This window comes from Danio rerio, chromosome 1 (genome assembly GCF_052040795.2).
Source record: "Danio rerio strain M-AB ecotype USA chromosome 1, GRCz13ab, whole genome shotgun sequence".
NCBI classification, from domain to species: Eukaryota; Metazoa; Chordata; class Actinopteri; order Cypriniformes; family Danionidae; genus Danio; species Danio rerio.
Window position 1 is genome coordinate 59,016,872 of NC_141021.1, and position 18,826 is coordinate 59,035,697.

At 37.1% G+C, this 18,826-nt stretch overlaps 2 protein-coding genes across 4 annotated transcripts in view; one reads left to right on the forward strand and one right to left on the reverse strand.

Moving 5' to 3' along the window:
• Positions 1 to 18,826, reverse strand: part of zgc:65894 — a 108,390-nt gene that overhangs the window by 56,491 nt on the left and 33,073 nt on the right. The gene's annotated exons all lie outside the window — the stretch shown is intronic.
• The window catches only part of c3a.3 (complement C3a, tandem duplicate 3), a 45,926-nt gene continuing 27,886 nt past the window's right edge, over positions 787 to 18,826 (forward strand). Inside the window, exons 1-18 of one of the 3 annotated variants that reach the window (XM_087236176.1) lie at positions 810 to 894; positions 3,036 to 3,228; positions 3,340 to 3,714; positions 3,757 to 3,968; positions 4,752 to 5,295; positions 5,630 to 5,718; positions 7,711 to 7,793; positions 7,890 to 8,001; positions 9,961 to 10,063; positions 12,237 to 12,357; positions 12,432 to 12,547; positions 13,199 to 13,354; positions 13,491 to 13,694; positions 13,788 to 13,979; positions 14,052 to 14,204; positions 14,284 to 14,413; positions 17,139 to 17,210; positions 17,500 to 17,691. In XM_087236176.1, the coding sequence (XP_087092302.1) occupies positions 5,104 to 5,295; positions 5,630 to 5,718; positions 7,711 to 7,793; positions 7,890 to 8,001; positions 9,961 to 10,063; positions 12,237 to 12,357; positions 12,432 to 12,547; positions 13,199 to 13,354; positions 13,491 to 13,694; positions 13,788 to 13,979; positions 14,052 to 14,204; positions 14,284 to 14,413; positions 17,139 to 17,210; positions 17,500 to 17,691 (1,915 nt within the window). In that variant the 5' untranslated portion in view covers positions 810 to 894; positions 3,036 to 3,228; positions 3,340 to 3,714; positions 3,757 to 3,968; positions 4,752 to 5,103. Of the gene's footprint in view, positions 895 to 3,035; positions 3,229 to 3,339; positions 3,715 to 3,756; positions 3,969 to 4,751; positions 5,296 to 5,629; positions 5,719 to 7,710; positions 7,794 to 7,889; positions 8,002 to 9,960; positions 10,064 to 12,236; positions 12,358 to 12,431; positions 12,548 to 13,198; positions 13,355 to 13,490; positions 13,695 to 13,787; positions 13,980 to 14,051; positions 14,205 to 14,283; positions 14,414 to 17,138; positions 17,211 to 17,499; positions 17,692 to 18,826 lie in introns of all 3 variants that reach the window. The other 2 variants (NM_001037236.2, XM_087236175.1) reach the window with 2 other exon arrangements.

Genomic DNA, 18,826 nt, shown 5'->3' on the forward strand with positions numbered 1-18,826 from the left:
CGCAGCACTCTGAGTGGAGATTCTTTCAGAGCTAAAAAACTTCATTTCAGCTGTGAAAGCAAACCCAGGGGGGGGGGACTGAAAGATGTCGAGGAATCATTAACCGAGGTAGATGCCCGCGTCACTTCTTTGAAAGCTTTGACCAAAGACAACGAACAAATGAACGAAAAAAACGAAAGAAAAAAAAAAATCACTCAAGAAATGAAAGTCAGGTGTATTATGATGAAGGTAAAATCTTCTTATGTCTTTGCGCATGCGCAGTACCTGAACGAAAGTGTTTTCAGTTGTAGAGTGGATGACCATTTTTCCTGAACGAATTAAACACGATAGTGTGGACACGAAGCGCTTTAAGACAAATTTTAGAGATTTTTTTTGGATTAGTGTCGACGTAACCTTAGAGAGAGGGAATCCAAATAAAGTGTGTGAAACACTTTCCTATTTTCTGCCACAAATATGCTAAAAGGCTTTGTTTATCTGTTAGAGCAGCTAGATTAGCAACTAAAATATATACTTGCACCATCCTCACTAAAAGAAATTGTTAACCTATTTATTTTAGTTTTTTCCATGATTCTATATAATCCACACTGTTTATAATTGTAATTACTACAAAAGAAATTCGATTCTGTCATTTATTTCTCATTCATAGCATCTTTTATTCTTTTGAAAATGTAACCGTACTCCACATTGTACACAAGTTTGGCAATACTGCAAGAAATAATCTCACAGCGATAAAGCAAGAGAGAGAGAGAGAGAGTGTAGTTTGGACTGTGAGCGCTGCTGGTATAAATGTGAGCGTCTGCAGGTTTACAGAAACACAGTCAGGATGGAGGTGAAGCTGCTGTTTCTCTCTGCTGTTCTTCTCTCCTCAGCGCTCCTCACACTGTGTGACCCGCTGTGAGTATTACACACTCTCTCACACATCCACTACACCAGCACTTCTCAATACGCTTGGGTATCGCTTGTTTTGTTTCTTTTCAATAACGATGCCAATTAAATAATTTTAAACAGTGCAAGAAGGTGCATGAACCAATTCTTTTAAAAAAAAGCCACAAAATATATGTTTCTTTATTTAACCAGATAAAAACCCATTGAGATCAAGATCTCATTCACAGGTTGTGAAATAATAATAATAATATCAATAATAATAAATGGAACATTAAGATAAAAATACAGTTTATTTATTTGACTATATCGCATTACAATTTTTTAAAACCACATACATTGAGAAATGAACTGTTGTTGTTTGTTAAAAAGGAGAGAGCGCAATGATTTATTCGGGATGAGCTCAGACATGTTTAATTAAGACTGAAGAGTATTCCAGGATAAGGGGGCGGCATGACTAAAGGCTTTCTTGCCTATTTCAGTTCGAACTCGGGGAAAAGTCAAATGATAAGATTCACTTGAGGGCATACTGGTTTTTTAACTTATGAAGAAGGGAACTTCGGTATGAAGACATCAGTCACAGAAGAGCCTCTGGTGTACCTTCTTACATACAGAGAACGTATAATAATCAAGTGCAAAAAAGAAGAGCTGAACTTTGGAAAAAGTGATCACTGCGGTTGCCGCGATGGTTTTCACTGCGGTTGCCGCAATGGTTGCTTTGTTTCTCTGCAGTTGACTTGTCAGTAGCGTGGCATTGCTAAATGCCTTTTATTTTAATAAAAAATAAGATTATTAAACATTGTGAGATGGCCGCGTGATTTTTAAAATGAGATTATGCTTTAAGGACTTATGGCTATTGATTTATGGCTATTGATTAATGGCTATTGATTTTATCTACCCCCCCCCCCCCCTCCCCCATTAGTTAAACATCAAGTAGCTGACTTTTTGATTATCTGGCCAGCGGATTAACGGCAGGAATCGTGAATATGAAAGAATCGTGCGTAACGATTTTATGCGTCCTGAATTTGCAATGTCAAGAGAGTGACTCCAAAAGGTAATATACACTGCACACAGGAAAAAACATGCAACAAACCGCGTGGATCATGGAAACAAACACATACGAGCCTTCATGAACAGCTAAATACTGTGTGCCATGGGTCTGTGGACGCATCTCACCCAGTCATCAACGTGTCTCCCAGCTTGGCACTGGCAGGTCTGCCTAGCCTTTGAAAAGCACGTGCTCTTATGAATAATTAAGAAGCAGGCTCTTCTCATAGGATAAGAAAACTCCGTTATGAATAATAATGAGAAACCGATGCATCATCTTTGCACTTGCGATTTTGTGATACGTCACCAATTTTGATCCGCCCCAATAATAATTTTAAACCCGGAAGCTGAAATGAGCTGACAAAAGCTCAAAATTATCCAGTTTTCCCCACAATTAAAGCTGACAGGTGCTAACATTGTCTTAACCGATACTCAACACACACACACATATCTGTTAACATCTCAAAAAAAGTACTCGGTGGTTTCGTGAACCTTTAAAATGACATGAATGAGTGAACGACACTTGATACAGTTGTTATAAGCATGAATAAAATCTCATTCACGTATGAACGATGGCATGATTATTAAGGTTTCATGACAGTCTTACGAACACCGCACGTCATGATTTTGCCCAAGTATGATGCGATCCTTGATTAACATTTACACAGTCTGTTGATCCCGGAACATCATTTATGTTCGAAAATGTAATCCATATCCAATCCATACCCATAAACCCAAACATAACTGTAAATTATTACCAAAATCAGAAGAGTATAATAGTTAGATAACAACCATGTAGAAGTTTAAACTTAACATAAACTGTAAACATATCCCTTAATTTTGATTGGCTGATTGGAATGTTGTTCCAGGATCAACATAAGATGTTCATTCAAGCACATGACCTACTTGGTCAAATCAGGTAAAGTTTTACCAAATTGATTAGATCAATCCATAGTTATGGACATTCTCATAATCAATTTTGTTTTTGCAGAAGCTTGAGCCTATATAAAACTTGTATCCCTTCCACTTTGTTATGCTTTTTACTCAGTACATTTGAAAAACACTAAAGTCATTTAAATGGAAGTGCTCTGATTTGATCTCCTCAGATATGTGCTGTCGGCTCCTAATCTGCTGAGAGTGGGTTCCTCTGAGAACGTGTTTGTGGAGGCGCAGGATTATTCTGGAGGACCCCTTAATGTGAGAATCTCTGTGAAGAACTTCCCAGCCAAGAATGTGGAGATGATGCAAAAAACAGTGACTCTAACCGGAGCAAAATACCAGAGTCTTACAGATATACAGGTCAACTTTACCCTTATATAAGAGTACAATATGTGCAATGCATATTGGTCATGTACACTAGGATATTTTGGGTTGTATATAGTAGAAGTGTATACTTTTCTGTTACAATAGATCCCTGGTGATAGAAACTACTTCTCTGATGATGAGAAGAAGCAGTATGTGTATCTGCAAGCTCACTTTCCCTCCGTGACTCTGGAGAAAGTGGTCATGGTGTCTTTTCAGTCTGGATATTTGTTTGTTCAGACGGACAAGCCCATCTACACGCCTGGCAGCAATGGTAAGTTAAAGTGCTAAAAACAAAAGTATTTATGAATTTAACCATGATATATTTATATTTGTGAATTTTTTATTTTATGAGATTTACATTTTTGAGTATTTTTCAGTATTAAACGCTTCATTTTTCAGCATCAAGCGTTTAGATTTTTCAGTATCAGTTTATTTTTCAGTATCTGTTTATTTATCAGCCTTAAGCGTTTTCATTTTTCAGTATCTGTTTATTTATCAGCCTTAAGCGTTTACAGTTTTCAGTATTTATTTATCAGCATCTGTTTATTTTTCAGCATCAAGGGTTTTCATTTTTCATATCTGTTTATTTTTCAGCATCAAGTGTTTTCATTTTTCAGCATCTGTTTATTTTTCAGCATCAAGTGTTTTCATTTTTCAGCATCTGTTTATTTTTCAGCATCAAGCGTTTTCATTTTTCAGCATCTGTTTATTTTTCAGTATCTGTTTATTTTTCAGCATCAAGCGTTTTCATTTTTCAGCATCTGTTTATTTTTCAGCATCAAGTGTTTTCATTTTTCAGTATCTGTTTATTTTTCAGCATCAAGCAATTTCATTTTTCATATCCGTTTGTTTTTCAGCATCAAGCGTTTTCATATTTCAGTATCTGTTTATTTTTCAGCATCAAGCGTTTTCATTTTTCAGCATCTGTTTATTTTTCAGTATCTGTTTATTTTTCAGCATCAAGCGTTTTCATTTTTCAGCATCTGTTTATTTTTCAGCATCTGTTTATTTTTCAGCATCAAGTGTTTTCATTTTTCAGTATCTGTTTATTTTTCAGCATCAAGCGTTTTCATTTTTCATATCCGTTTGTTTTTCAGCATCAAGCGTTTTCATATTTCAGTATCTGTTTAATTTTTAGCATCAAGCGTTTTCATTTTTCAGCATCTGTTTATTTTTCAGCATCTGTTTATTTTTCAGCATCAAGCGTTTTCATTTTTCATATCCGTTTGTTTTTCAGCATCAAGCGTTTTCATTTTTCATATCCGTTTGTTTTTCAGCATCAAGCGTTTTCATTTTTCATATCCGTTTGTTTTTCAGCATCAAGCGTTTTCATATTTCAGTATCTGTTTAATTTTTAGCATCAAGCGTTTTCATTTTTCAGCATCTGTTTATTTTTCAGCATCTGTTTATTTTTCAGCATCTGTTTATTTTTCAGCATCAAGCGTTTTCATTTTTCAGCATCTGTTTATTTTTCAGTATCTGTTTATTTTTCAGCATCAAGCGTTTTCATTTTTCAGCATCTGTTTATTTTTCAGCATCAAGCGTTTTCATTTTTCATATCCGTTTGTTTTTCAGCATCAAGCGTTTTCATTTTTCATATCCGTTTATTTTTCAGCATCAAGCGTTTTCATATTTCAGCATCTGTTTAATTTTTAGCATCAAGCGTTTTCATTTTTCAGCATCTGTTTATTTTTCAGCATCAAGCGTTTTCATTTTTCAGCATCTGTTTATTTTTCAGCATCAAGCGTTTATGCTATATTTTTATTTGTATTTTTTTAGTTCCAGTTTAATTTTTCACCATCAAGCGTTTACATTTTTCAGTATCGTTTTTTTTTCACCATCAAGTGTTTGCATTTTTCAATACTGAGGATGTGCAATTTTCAGCATCAAAAGTTTAATTTTTCAGTATTAAGGTTTTGCATTTCTCAGTATTTCAGGGTTTGCATTTTTAATATGATGCTGCAGTTTTGTTTTGACTTTTTTGCAGTTCATTACAGGATTTTTTCTATGACACCCAACTTGAAACCATTCAGTAAGCCCGGAATCACAGTGGATATCACGGTACAGTGTTTATTTTCACACCTAGAATGAAAACTATAACGACACCAGTACATTCAAAATATGTAAGAAGTTGAACTATAACAGTAACAGCACTCATAACAGAACTCCATCAGTAAAAAAAATCAAGCACAGGTTAACATAAAAACTGATTAAAGTCCATATTTGCATGTACTTTCACTCTCCCTGTAGATGACTTTGTTTACAATAACTAAAAAAACGTTGACAGCCAGCTTAAGAGCACAAGCATTTGAAGTAATAAATGACAACACTGGATGCTAAACAATTTATTATCTGTGTGAACAGGCCTGTAATGATGATTTCTGTGTTTCTTAAGAATCCACAAGGCATCACGGTAGCATCAGACACGATATTTGCAGAAAAAGGTGTGAAATCTTCGATCTACAACATCCCTGAGGTTACTAGGTGTGTAAATCACTGTTGGGACTAATACGATTCAACTAGAGTTAACTGGCCAAACTGAATTGCGAGTTGCATTTACATTTAATTCAGGAAAGTATCTGAAGAGTTCGGTGGATTATTCAGGAATCAGTTACTGATTACAAAATACATGACAAAATTTGGGAGATAACATGTGATCTGATTTTTTTTGGATTATATTTATGGCCTGTTTCCACTGAGTGGTACGGTACAGTACAGTACAGTTTGGTTTGGTATGCTTTTATGGCAAAAGGCGTACAAGTCAAAAGGCGTACCGAACTGAACCACACAGTACCACTTTCTTGGCACCCTTTCGAAAGGGTATCAAACACGAGAAAGGGTACCAAAAGGTGGAGCAAGACGCACAGCCTAACACTATTGGTTATACGTCATTCGCTTACACAACAAGCCAGAATGTAAACAAAAGAACTGCCATGTTAAAAATACACAGCGGAGAGATTACAGCGGAATTATACATACATATAATAACGAGTCATGGTCGATCCAGGCTCAAACAAACCTTGTGGTCATCTTGATGAACAGCCACAAAGCCAAAAAGAAGAGCAGAATTTATCCTGTGCCTGGTTGTTTTTCATGAGCCAGTCTGAAGCGTGAGCAGTTTCGCTTTCTAGCTTGCGCTCGCCGCGCGTCTATATCTAAAATAACAAACTTCTTGAGCTGATGATAATAACGTGCGCTTAATTATTGATGTGCTTTGACACCCGATCCTGTGAGAAGCTGACAAACGCGTTAGTGACACATTTGGAAAGAAAAGGACAAATGCGAGAGTGAAGCACAGAAAAAAAGGAGAAGCCGGAACATTATTTTTTCAGCAAACGTGAACAAACTGCCATGTTTATCTATTATTATTATCACCTTTTGGACTAATATATTATGAACTAAGAATGATGGAATTGCTCTCTAACAGAGGCTACACGTGCTGCTGAAGATTACAGACACAGATGAGAGGTTAAGCAAAATAATCTTGTTTTTTCTTTTGACGTAAGATTATTTTGCTTACCCCATTAGCAGATTATTTTGCTTGTTTTAAGGAAAAACTCACTTAATATTGGCATTTTATTTTTCAAAACAAGACAATATGTTTTGCTTGTCTAGAAAATTCTCATTGATTTAGGAATTTTTAGATATTTGGACTACAAACAAGACAAAACATTTAAGTAAGAAAAGCATTTTTTGCAGTTTACATTCTGAACTTGTACAAAATAGCCACTAAACGTAAAATAGCTAAATTTCCTCGTGAGATCACCTTAGTGCACAGGGCTTTCCACGGGTTTGAAATATACTTGCAGTGGTAGCTGGATTAAAAACACCTTTTTCCCACAGCACATAAATGGTCAACTACAAATGACAAACAAAAAATAATGTGATTTTTAACTTGATTTTCATTTATTATGACTCTGTTATACACCTTTTCTTTTCAATGGGTTAAAGTTATTTTAAAAAGGCTGTTGAAATAATAGAAATCCACTATTTCTAAGACTATTATGCTATTTAGGAGCCATATGCACTAGGCTTGGGCGGTAAAACGGTAATATGGTATACCCCGGGATCTAAAAATAGCAACGGTGTCAGTTTCAATACTGTTATACCATCATAAAAAAACAAAGTATTAAATAATAAATATTATTTATTTATGCCTACAAATGCGTATGCGTGACTGTCATCACAGGACAGAGAGAAAGAGAGAGGGAGAGGTGGCGAGTCGTGCACCAAGTGACCTGCATTGGTCACGGTGCAAAGCGGATTTTTCCTCCCATAAAATAGCAAATATGCAATTGTGCATGGATCGTCAAAATAGAGCCCTAGAAGTGTAGATGAGATTACCAGTGCGATTAAACTACTCTTGGCTGAAAAAACTAACACAATTGTATAAGCAGCAGGTATATTTCGAAAAATGATAAATGTAAAAATTATAAAATAATCAATGAATTGTGAACAACTGTTTTTCTTCTGTAGTTTGGGGATGTGGAAGGTGGTCACGCGGTATGCAAACACCCCTCAGAAGACGTTTACTGCAGAGTTTGAGGTTAAAGAATACGGTAAGATGAGTGTCAACAAACCGTATGTCCTGTAAGAATGTGATCAACTAAAATACAGCATTGTGTTGACCTATTTGTGTGTATCCTTTTGTTTAGTTCTTCCAACATTTGAAGTGAAATTAAAAACCAGTAAATCTTTTTACTATGTGGGAGACAGCAAACCAAAGAACAACGAGGACGACAGTCTGACAGTTGACATGGAAGCCAAGTAAGACCAAATATATTTGATAAAAATTCATCTTTTACACATCGATTCCAAGTATATATTTATACTATAAGGCTGTTGAATTTTTTAGTTTAAGACAAACACACAGCTAATGTAGATCCGGCAGGTTTTGCTGTATCACTACGCTGAACAATTTCTTCACAACTACAGTCAAAAACCACATCAAAACACAACCGAAGGTTTTTTGAACACTCAACGTCTACAGAATACCCATAATGCACCATGATAATTTGCACATCGTATGAATTTCCATGTCTGACCACACGAGGCATCCGTAGCTGAATCCTGTTAGTGTTAAGTTTCAAAATAAATTATTACTTAATTAAATGTGTGTTTGTATACATGACAGAAATCATAATACTTAGTTGCATTACTAATAGACAGCTTTCTAAGTGTTAAATAACAATCGCGGGGTCTGAAAAAGAAGTTTAAAATCAATTTAATTTATCAACCAGAAAAAGACAATTAAAAAGAGATTCAATACAATTAACTCACTTTCATTGATTCTTTCAACTATATTAGTTGACTGATGTAGGGAATAGTGAGTGATGATATAGAGGTGATTTCAGATGCAGAAAGTAGGGCTGTGCAATTAATCGAAAATCTGATTTCGATTTTGGCTTCTAACGATTATGAAAAACCATTAATCGAGATAAACATTTATTGCATAATTTACCGCCTTCTTTCCAGTTGTACATGTGTTGCTCTTAAAAGCGCGAAAGACCGCATGATTCTGTGTGCCGCGCACACACAGAACAGAAGCATGCAGTCAGCATTCGGTCTCACTCGCACACTGAGACAAGGAGTTCGCACACATCTTAAGTCATCTAAACGTGAGCGCTTTAATGGTCAAATAGGTGTCAAAACTTGGTGTTTAGTGATTATTCGTATTAACCCTCATTTGTGTAATAAACAAACAAGTTGAGAATCAAAAGACACGCGAAAGAGAAACCATTAAAGAGACAGCGCGCGATAGTCCTGCTGCCGCCTGTTTTTATGATTATTAATTAAACAGCAAATGAAGAACATGCCTCTCTGCTCTTGACTGAAGGACTTTTGTAGCTAAAATGTTTTTCTTAAAGGGAATATGCTTAAAGCACAGTTTGTTTTATATTTTTATTCTGTTGTATTTATTTATCTTTCCTTTACAGGGTGGAAAATAACTATATGTACAGTTCAAGTCAGAATTATTAGCCGTCCTGAATATTAGCAACCATTTCCCCCCCCAATTTCTGTTTAATGGAAAGAAGATTTCTAAATATAATAGTTTTAATAACTCATTTCTAATAACTGATTTATTTAATCTTGGTCATGATGACAGCACATAATATTTGACTAAATGTTTTTCAAAATGCATGCATTCAGATTCAAACTGCGATTTAAACGCTTAATTAGTGTTATTAGACAGGTCATTGTATAACAGTAGTTTCTTCTGCAGACAATCAAAAAATATATTGCTTAAGGGGGCTAATAATATAGACTTTAAAATGGGTTTCAAAATATTTAAACCTGCTTTTATTCCAGCCAAAAGCCTTTCTCCAGAAGAAAAAATATTAAAGGAAATACAGTTAAAATTCCTTGCTCTGTTAAACATCATTTTTAAAATATTTATTTAAAAAAAATTCTCAGGAGCGCTAATAATTTTGACTTTAACAGTAATCGTTTTGAATAATCGTGATTACAATTATGACCAAAATAATCCTGATTATAATTTTTCCCAAAATCGAGCAGCCCTAACAGAAAGAGTCTTAAATATTCCAGATGATGCGTGTCAGCGGTGGAGGTGATCAATGCAAAGGGTAATGGGTAATGGAGTCTGGGTGTGATTCAGTGGAGCAGGATGGATTTGTTGGCGTTCCAGCTGGAAATTGTGACAGTGGAAATATTAACATTAACGTCATCATTCAGTTTTTACAGCAGTAACTGCATATGTTTTCATAGGTATCTGTTTGGAAAGAAGATGGATGGAAATGCGTTTGTAGTGTTTGGTGTGATGGACGGCGCGATGAAAACAAGTATTGTGAACTCTCTTCAAAAAGTTCAGGTGAGAGACGATAAACATTTTATGTTGGGATTAAAAAGACATTGTCCCCACTTAGTACAGTAAATGTTCGGTATAAATGACTTAATGTACATTGAGAAATGTTATAAGAGTAATTTAATACAGCCAGGGCTCATACACATTTTAACTACCAAAATTCTGTGACTTTTCCATGATTTTTCCAAGACTTTCAAGTAAATTTTTATGACCTAATGTTTCATGCAATGTCTACATATGCCAGGTAAAAGGAAAACAACGCATTCTCGAGTTTATTACAGCATATCGTAAAACACTCAACAATCTATTTAATTTCAATATATTTATGCAAAAGTGATTTAGATAATGCTCACACCGTATTAATAATGTGAGAGGATGGGATTGGCTAAAGACAGAAAAGAAGTAAAGACAACAAACCTATAATCAAATATTCAGATATCTTTTTTCCATGACTTTTCCAAAACTTTTCCGGGTCTGGAAAATGCCATGGCAAAACTTTTCCAGGTTTCCCATGACTGTATGAACCCTGTACAGTGCATCAGTATATCTGCAGCATCACAACACTATTTCCTTATTTTATGTGAAGGCCTTATTCCAAAGTGGATTAAATATATTATTTTCTTCAAAAATTCTACAAACAATACCGATAATAAGTGTGAAAATATGATTAAAATCAATGCAAATTCATAAAAAATAAAAACGAAGCAATCACATGTACATAATTATTAAATCTATGTCATGGTATAACATTTTGCTCAGGTGCTCCTGTTTCCACTGATTCTACAGTTTGATTAGAGTATACCTATGCTAAATTCAGTTGAGTGGACATGATCCAGAAAGGCACACACCAGTATATTAAAGGTCCCAGCACATGTCAGAGCACAAACCAAGCCATGAAGTCCAAGCAATTATCATACAAGAGTTCACACTTAGGTGATTATCACTAAAGCACCATTTTCATGCTGTCGCGGAAGAGAGCCCTGAGCTCGTAATATCCTTGAGTCTGGGGCTCCCTCCCGTTAAAAGGGCGAGAGGGGTGTTCGAGCTCAGGTAGGTCTCGAGAACTCCCCTGCTTGTCGACGTGTGAGAAGTGTAAATTAAGGTTGTCTTGGGTGATAATTTGGTTTAGTCGATTGGCTATGGTGTTTGCTTTTGGGCAGTGGGAGGAAACCGGGGAATCCGGGAAAAACCCAAGCAAAAACGCGAAGAACATAGAAACTCCGCACAGAAATTCCAACTAGCCCCTGGTTGGACCAGCTGTGTTCTTGTTGTTAGGCAACAGTGCTAGCCACTGGGCTACTTTGTCTGCCTATCTGAACTAAAGCTGAGAAGTAGGGGTGGGGGGGGGGCAGATTACGGAACTAATAAGTTGCCAGTTGTGTTGATCATAGGCACGTGATCCTCTCAAAATTAGTTTATAAATAAACCACACTTAAGGTTGCACTTTTCTCCCCCTAGACTTCTATTCAAATGTTTGCGAATGCGTCAGTCCGGAAACGCAAGCTAGTGTGACAAATTTCGCTGTTCGCTGCATCAGAAAGTTCAAGCTTGGTGAACTCTGATCTGAGAAATCGCATTACGTGACTGCGGAGAGACCAATCGAAGATCAAAACATGACCTCTCCAGACAGAAATTTAAAACTAGGACCAATCGCTCACGTTTTAATGTCTAATCATCTTGTTTAATCCTGCCTCTTTTTGCAGATGACAGTATGACAGAATTTCGCATGCTCAAACTCTAATGTGACCGCGGCTTAAGACAGGATTGTATTCAGGGTACAGACTTTTGTTAAGACTGTTGCGTTCAAATTTTCCCTCTGATGAAGTTAAACATAGCTAATGAGACTCAAAACACAGACAAGATAACAGTACTGAGCAAAGATGATTAATTGTGTACATGCTTTTTTAATATAAATAAATGTTTAAACAATCTTCTTTCGTGTTTTCATTATGAGGTATTACTTGTAGATAATTGAGGTAAGTAATGAATTTAATCTATTTTGCATTAAGGCTGAAAAATAAATTGACCAAAAAAGGAGAAGCGCTCTGAATACTTTCCGGTCGGCTATACATGCATGCAGTGCTGGTTTTGTCTTAAATCCTTACTATTTTTATATGGTTCAGTAATTAACCATGTTGTGTGTGTTTTTTTTTTATCATATGCATGTGTGTGTGTTTAGGTTTTCAATGGAGTAGGAACTGCAGAATTGACCAGGGAGATGATCACGAAGACATTTAAAAACATAAAAGATCTGGTTGGGAAGTCAATCTACGTTTCAGTCAACCTTTTAACCGAAAGTGGTAAGACTCGACACATACTGTATGTTTATGTGTATGACTGTGTGTGAGAGGCTAATCAAAAGTGTGTATCTCAGGCAGTGAAATGGTGGAAGCAGAAAAGAGAGGCATTCAGATTGTGACGTCTCCGTACACCATCCATTACAAAAGAACATCACAGTTCTTCAAACCTGGAATGCCCCTGGGTGTCTCGGTATGACATATTTTACCCAACACATTAAATTCTCAGTCTGGCTTTTCTGGTAAAACATGCCATATTTGCTGTTCCCTGAATTGAACAGAATTTTTACTTGACAGATTTATAGATCTGTACAAAAATACAAGTATCCCTGTCGAGGATAAAAACACCATAAAGCCTTGGGCTTGTTTCCATTGTGGTCCTCGCTGTCAAATAAAACAAAGTTTGGCTTCAAAACACAAATGATCCATAAAACAAACACTACCTAAACATTTTAAAAGAGGAACAAAAAATATTCACAAATACATTTATTCCTTTATTCATTAATTTTCTTTTTAGCTTAGTCCCTCTATCAACCAGGGGTCGCCACAGCAGAATGAACCGCCAACCCGTCCAACACGTTTTACACAGCGGATGCCCTTACACTGCCATAATATAATGCTGAGTTTACATCACTGCATGATTTAGCCCTGATTTTCAATCATCGACAGGTTCGGGAATAAATGACTGAAATTTGAGGCAAATCAGTGCTCGTGCACAAAAGCGACAATCACGACAATGCTCATAAATGAACTTAAGCACTTAACATAAATGCCATTTAAAATAACATTTCAAATCTCCCAGAACTGATGTTTCACCATTTTCTTCTCTGGGTTCTAAAAAAAGGTTTATGTTACAAATCCTGATGAGACGCCTGCAGAAGATGTGGAAGTGGAGGTGCTGGTTGATGGAGTAGGAGGAGTCAACAGTAAAACCAAAGCCAATGGCATTGCGAAAGTGACAGTCAACACTAAGGCAGGAGTCTCTACATTGAAGATCACTGTAAGACTTGCCGTCTCATCTGTACTGATGTTTAGACAGTTGTAGTGCAAAATGTATTACTTAACAGACGTTTAACAAGCCAATAGCAAATACTGTACACATCACATCAAAAATAAATATTTGTCTTTTTTTACAGGCAACGACCAGAGATCCTGAATTGGCCAATGAGCAGCAGGCGGATAAGACAATGATTGCTCAGGCCTACAAAACCAATCTTGGCTCCAAAAATTACCTGCATATCAACATTGAGTCAGCAGAGTTTGAGATTGGTGATCAAATGACAGTTTATCTGAACACTGGAGAAAGTCCAGGAGTCAAAGATCAAGATTTCACTTACATGGTAATAATTAAGGTTATCCTTTTCCCCTCACTTCTATTAATTGAAACGGTTTGAGTTTGACTAATGGTGTTGATTTTTCTACCTCTTTTTTAGATCTTGAGTAAAGGTCAGATTGTTCTAGCAGAAAGGTTTAAGAGGCAAGGACAAACTCTAGTCTCTCTGTCTCTACCTGTGACCAAAGACATGGTGCCGTCCTTCCGCTTCGTGGCTTATTACCATGTGGGCAAAGATGAGGTGGTGTCTGATTCAGTCTGGGTCGATGTGAAGGACACATGCATGGGAAAGGTGGGTCAACTATCACAAGAAATGTTTGATGTGCCAAGTCTGTATTTCTGACACATTATCTTTCAATTTAAGCTCAAGGTCGAGGTGACAGAAAAGCAGAAATTCTATGAAACAGGAAATGAAGTCAATCTGCAAATAAGTGGAGATTTTGGAGCCCGAGTTGGTCTGGTGGTGGTTGACAAGGCTGTGCAAGTCCTTAACAAGAACAGACTCACTCAGTCGAAGGTGAACGGTCTTTGGACATCATAGTGAAAACACTTGATGACTATTCCTGACCAAAAATGTATGGTTTTCCTCCCTCTAGATCTGGGATGTCATTGAGAAGCATGATACTGGCTGTACGGGAGGAGGTGGAAAAGACAGTATGGGGGTTTTCAGTGACGCTGGTTTGATGTTTGAGTCCGACCCTGCAGGAGGAACCAATACAAGAACAGGTTCCCCCATTATTCTCAGCTAATGATTATATTAGTTTTATTAAGTGAAAAACATTGAATTCCGTCAGCAATATTCTGTGGCACAACTCTGGACTGACAAGTAGTCAGTAGAACCAAAACTGAGTGGTGACAGCAAGTGGACTGACGTGTCTCCATTGAAGGCCAGTCCTGCTGCCAGTTACTGGATCCAACGTGAGGCTTAACTACTTTTGCTGAAAAACCCAAGAATAAAGCTAAAATATAATTAAGGCTGCCACTGGGAGCCAGTGGTTAAGTGGGCAGGGGATATAATGTGGATCTTTTTTTGGCTGATTGAAGAATAAACTTCTTGATAGTTGTTTCTGAATTACCTGTAGAGGTTTAGTCACTTTGCCTGAATGATAGATAATTGCAATACGCCCAGTGGCAAAATTCAAAGACATTATCAAATCCTAAATATGATTCTGGCTGCCACTGGGAGCAAGTAGTTGAGATCAGTAGGCATGTAATGTGGATCCTCTTTGGCTGACTGTAAATGAGACTAGTAGCCAAAATCTGACTCATCTGTAGTGGCTTAGACGCCTTGCCTATAACATCCACCTACAGAGCACTGCTGTTGTTTTGTCTGGGCCTTGACTGTGATTCTGACTGCATTGAGGGGTATAACATGGCTGACTGAAGGTGAAACCTTGGTTTGGTTGAAGACTAAACCTTTTGCCGTTTTGTAGGGGGTTAATAAAGTAAAGCATTTGTCCAATTTTTAAATGACAAGTGCTTGGACAAAGAGCTGTTCTGTATACTCTTGCAGAAAAGTTTGATATTTCTGATGTTGTGAAATGCAAACCTATGAGATCAAGCAACTTTTCAAATGAAGGTAGAAAACCTAAAGACCCTTGCACACCGGGACGCTTTTTGCTCGCGTTTCCATTGACATTTTATGCCTCGTGACTTAATAAAGGGCGCCAATGATATTGTGCACACACATGCGCAAATTTGCCAGGCGTAAAAGCACAATTAAGAAACTCCTCATGCTCATTTTTTTCAGATTTGCACTTTTGTTCACGTGCAGAGCTGCTGAAGTTACAGTAAACAAAACTTGGAGGCGCTCAAGCGCAAAACTGCCAATGCGAGCGCACATTGAAGAAGATGCCCAGAGAAGATATGAACGCGGAGCTGCTTATTGCACTGGTGAACAATAATAATTTCTTTCTTTGCTAGAGCTGGAGCTGCAACTTGAACCATCCATGCTTGTTCGAATCCATAGATATATACACTAGATATCGCATAGGGACCCTGAACATGCGTCAATAGCTCCCAGGACAAATGTCATTCAACCGCACTAGTCAAGACAGTGTTATTACTTGAAGATGCGGGAATTTAGCACTGTCTACGGGTGTAGTAACAAGCAAACAAAGAAAACAAAGCACAAAGGCAGAACATTTTATAGGTAATATTAAGTTTTTTTCTGTTTTTGTATTTTCTGATCTTTTGTGCTAATCAGGTTACATTATTGATGATAATAGTCACTTACTGCATTCACAATACGGCAAAGCAGCTCCAACTTGCACCAAACAATCGGCTTATGCTAGTTTTGTTGAATAAAATCAGCAAACAATGCAAAAGAAATATGACAACGAGATGCTGCGCTGCCAGAAACTTATTATTGTCTGCTAACGTTAGTGAAAGAGTTGTTCGGGGGATTCATTCACAAACGAATCGCTCTCTCCGTCAGTATGAGAAGTGAAAGCAGGAGAGGAGGTGTGTGTCAGGACACGGATTAGATCAGATTTAACAGGGAGGGTGGATAGTACATTTCTGTACACACAAACACAAGCTTTTTGTCAGGAATGCCCGTGCGGTCACTGATCCATCAATGTAGAAAAGTGATGTAAAATTATAGTTTTTGTAACTAGAAAAAAAATTGCATACTAACATCCAGGAAAACTCCCGATCATAGATATATGTGTATATGTGTATATCTCTGGCTTTGGATGGCCACAGTCCTCCACTGTACCTTGGTCCCACATTCATTTCAAAGGAGCGCTACCCTGTAGCAAGATGGCGGCGCTATTGACGCATTACTTCCAATAGACAACAATAGGCCAGACGACATCTAGTGTACATATCTATGGTTCGAATTGCCAGTAACTTTAACAACAAGCGTGTAAACTTTCTCTCTTCTTCTTCTGTGTTACAAGCGGGTGTCAGAAGCTTCAAGTTGTATAGCGCCATCTAACGTCAAGGAGTGATTTTGCATACTCTTCTGCTTGACGCCAGTGAAAATCGCTTGGGTTTTAATCTGGAAAAACATCTCAAAAAACAATGACAATGGACATCAACCTCTAACCCCCAGATTCCTTCCATGGCCCTTCCTTTTAAACCCAAATTGCTGAGTTAAATTGTAACTGATAGGTTTGTTCTTGAGATGAAGTTCTCTTCTTCGGAGTATCTAATGTGATGTAAGACTTAAGCCACCAAAACAAAACAGCTTTGATCCCTATGTCACATAGGATAAGAGGAAAACCTGGTGCTTTACAGTTAAGATGATTCTGTGGCGGCAGAAGGTGCAAAGATTTGGTCTAGATATTTTACCCTGTGAAATGTCCCTGAGAGATCAGACAGAAAGACAGACAGTTTGCTAACCTTGTTTAAATCATTTTTTATTGGTTTTATAAAATCTCTTGGATTATTTAAACATAATTTGTTTTCACAATAACCTAATTCAATCCAATGAATTGTCCTCTAGAGCCCAAGTGTCCTGCCCCTCCAAAGAGAAAACGGAGATCTGAGAGTCTTCAGACAATCACTACAACTCTCGGTAAGAGGCTGGTCTTTATTCTGATTGGACTGAAAGCACCAATCTGATCTTTTGTTTTATTTGCAAAGTTAAATCAGTATACAAACAAGTCACATAAGACAAATTTCAGGATAAAATACACAAACATGCCATTTGTTTATTTCTGTCCAGGATTCAAATAAGAGAGGTTGTTCTTGGCTTTAGTGTTATCCTGAACCTTTCTCTTAATTGGACTCGGTCCACTTTTTAGAGAAATCTATCCTCACCCTTGTAGTTATCTCAGTGTTATGCACTAATGTTGTCTTTTCAGCTGGCCAATACACTGAAAAAATCCGGCCATGCTGCTATGACGGGATGAGGAATAACAGAATTGGCTACACATGTGAACGGCGAGCATCATACGTCATAGATGGAGAAGAGTGTGTCAAGGCCTTCTTGCACTGCTGCAAAGAGGTGAAAAACCACAAAGAGACTGAAGAGGAGGAGCTGATTCTGGCTCGTAGTAAGTATCTTCTCGGATTAAGATATCTTGATAGTGCGTCACAGAAAAATACAGTATTTTACACTTTCACTTTGCACAAAAGATGAGCTGTTTTTACTGAGATTAATTTTTTTTTAAGAGTTCACACTTAGCTGATGATTTATAAAAAGCTTGTTTGGCATGCTGTCCCGGGAGAGAGCCCCGAGCTCAAGGGATCCTCGAGCTAGTGATTAGCAAAATACGGGACCGGCCGTGATAAATCATAAGCACGTGATCCTCTCGAAATTAGTTTATGAATAAACCTCACTAAGTGGGATCAACTGTAATTGGACTTGCATATGTAAAAACATCTTTTTTTTAAGTTTTCAGTAACTATAGATAAATCTGCAGATTTTTATTTTTATTTTTTACCAGATTCTGTGCAAAAAAAAATACCTAGTCTTGCAAAAGATACGATCATAGGCTCTAGATTATTATTTTAATTGAAGACATGAAGCAAGCACGTGCAAATAGAGAAAGCGAAACCACTCTGGCTTTCCACATGCTTTTAGACGGCTTCGGAAAGACCAATAGGCACACAGCAGACTATGTTCTTCATCTTGTCATGTGGCTGTTTGTCACAAAAAGCGACAAGGTTTGGTGAAGTTTCCCTATAAACCAATAGCATTTATCTGTGAGTCTGTGCATTTCGTAAAGGGCACCCAAAATGGGGTACGGTACAGTTAGCTTGTATTTGTTTAGCACAACTTCAGTTACAAATACATGTTCATCTAATTAAAAGCAGTGTGTGAACACTTGCTCTATATTATTGATCAACTGCTTAAATTTGTACTAAACATTTTGTTTGCTTTTCCTCTGCAACAGTAGCTGTTCTACAAAGTTTTTATTAGGGGCAGAAAAAAAACATGTTTTCTATTATTTAAAAGCAAATGCAAACATATTGAGATACTGTTCAGTGTTTCCTCCAGGATTTTTTTCCAGCTGTGGCGGCAGACTCTGTTGGGCATTTTACACAGATCTACCACTACATGTGGCAATATTTCATTAACAAATGTCGTGGGCGCAGTATTAAGTTGAAATCGCATTAATGTAATAGCCTACGAGCATGTCAATCTCTGCTTAAGTTTCCTCTGTTCGTGCACAAAACTTCTTGTGC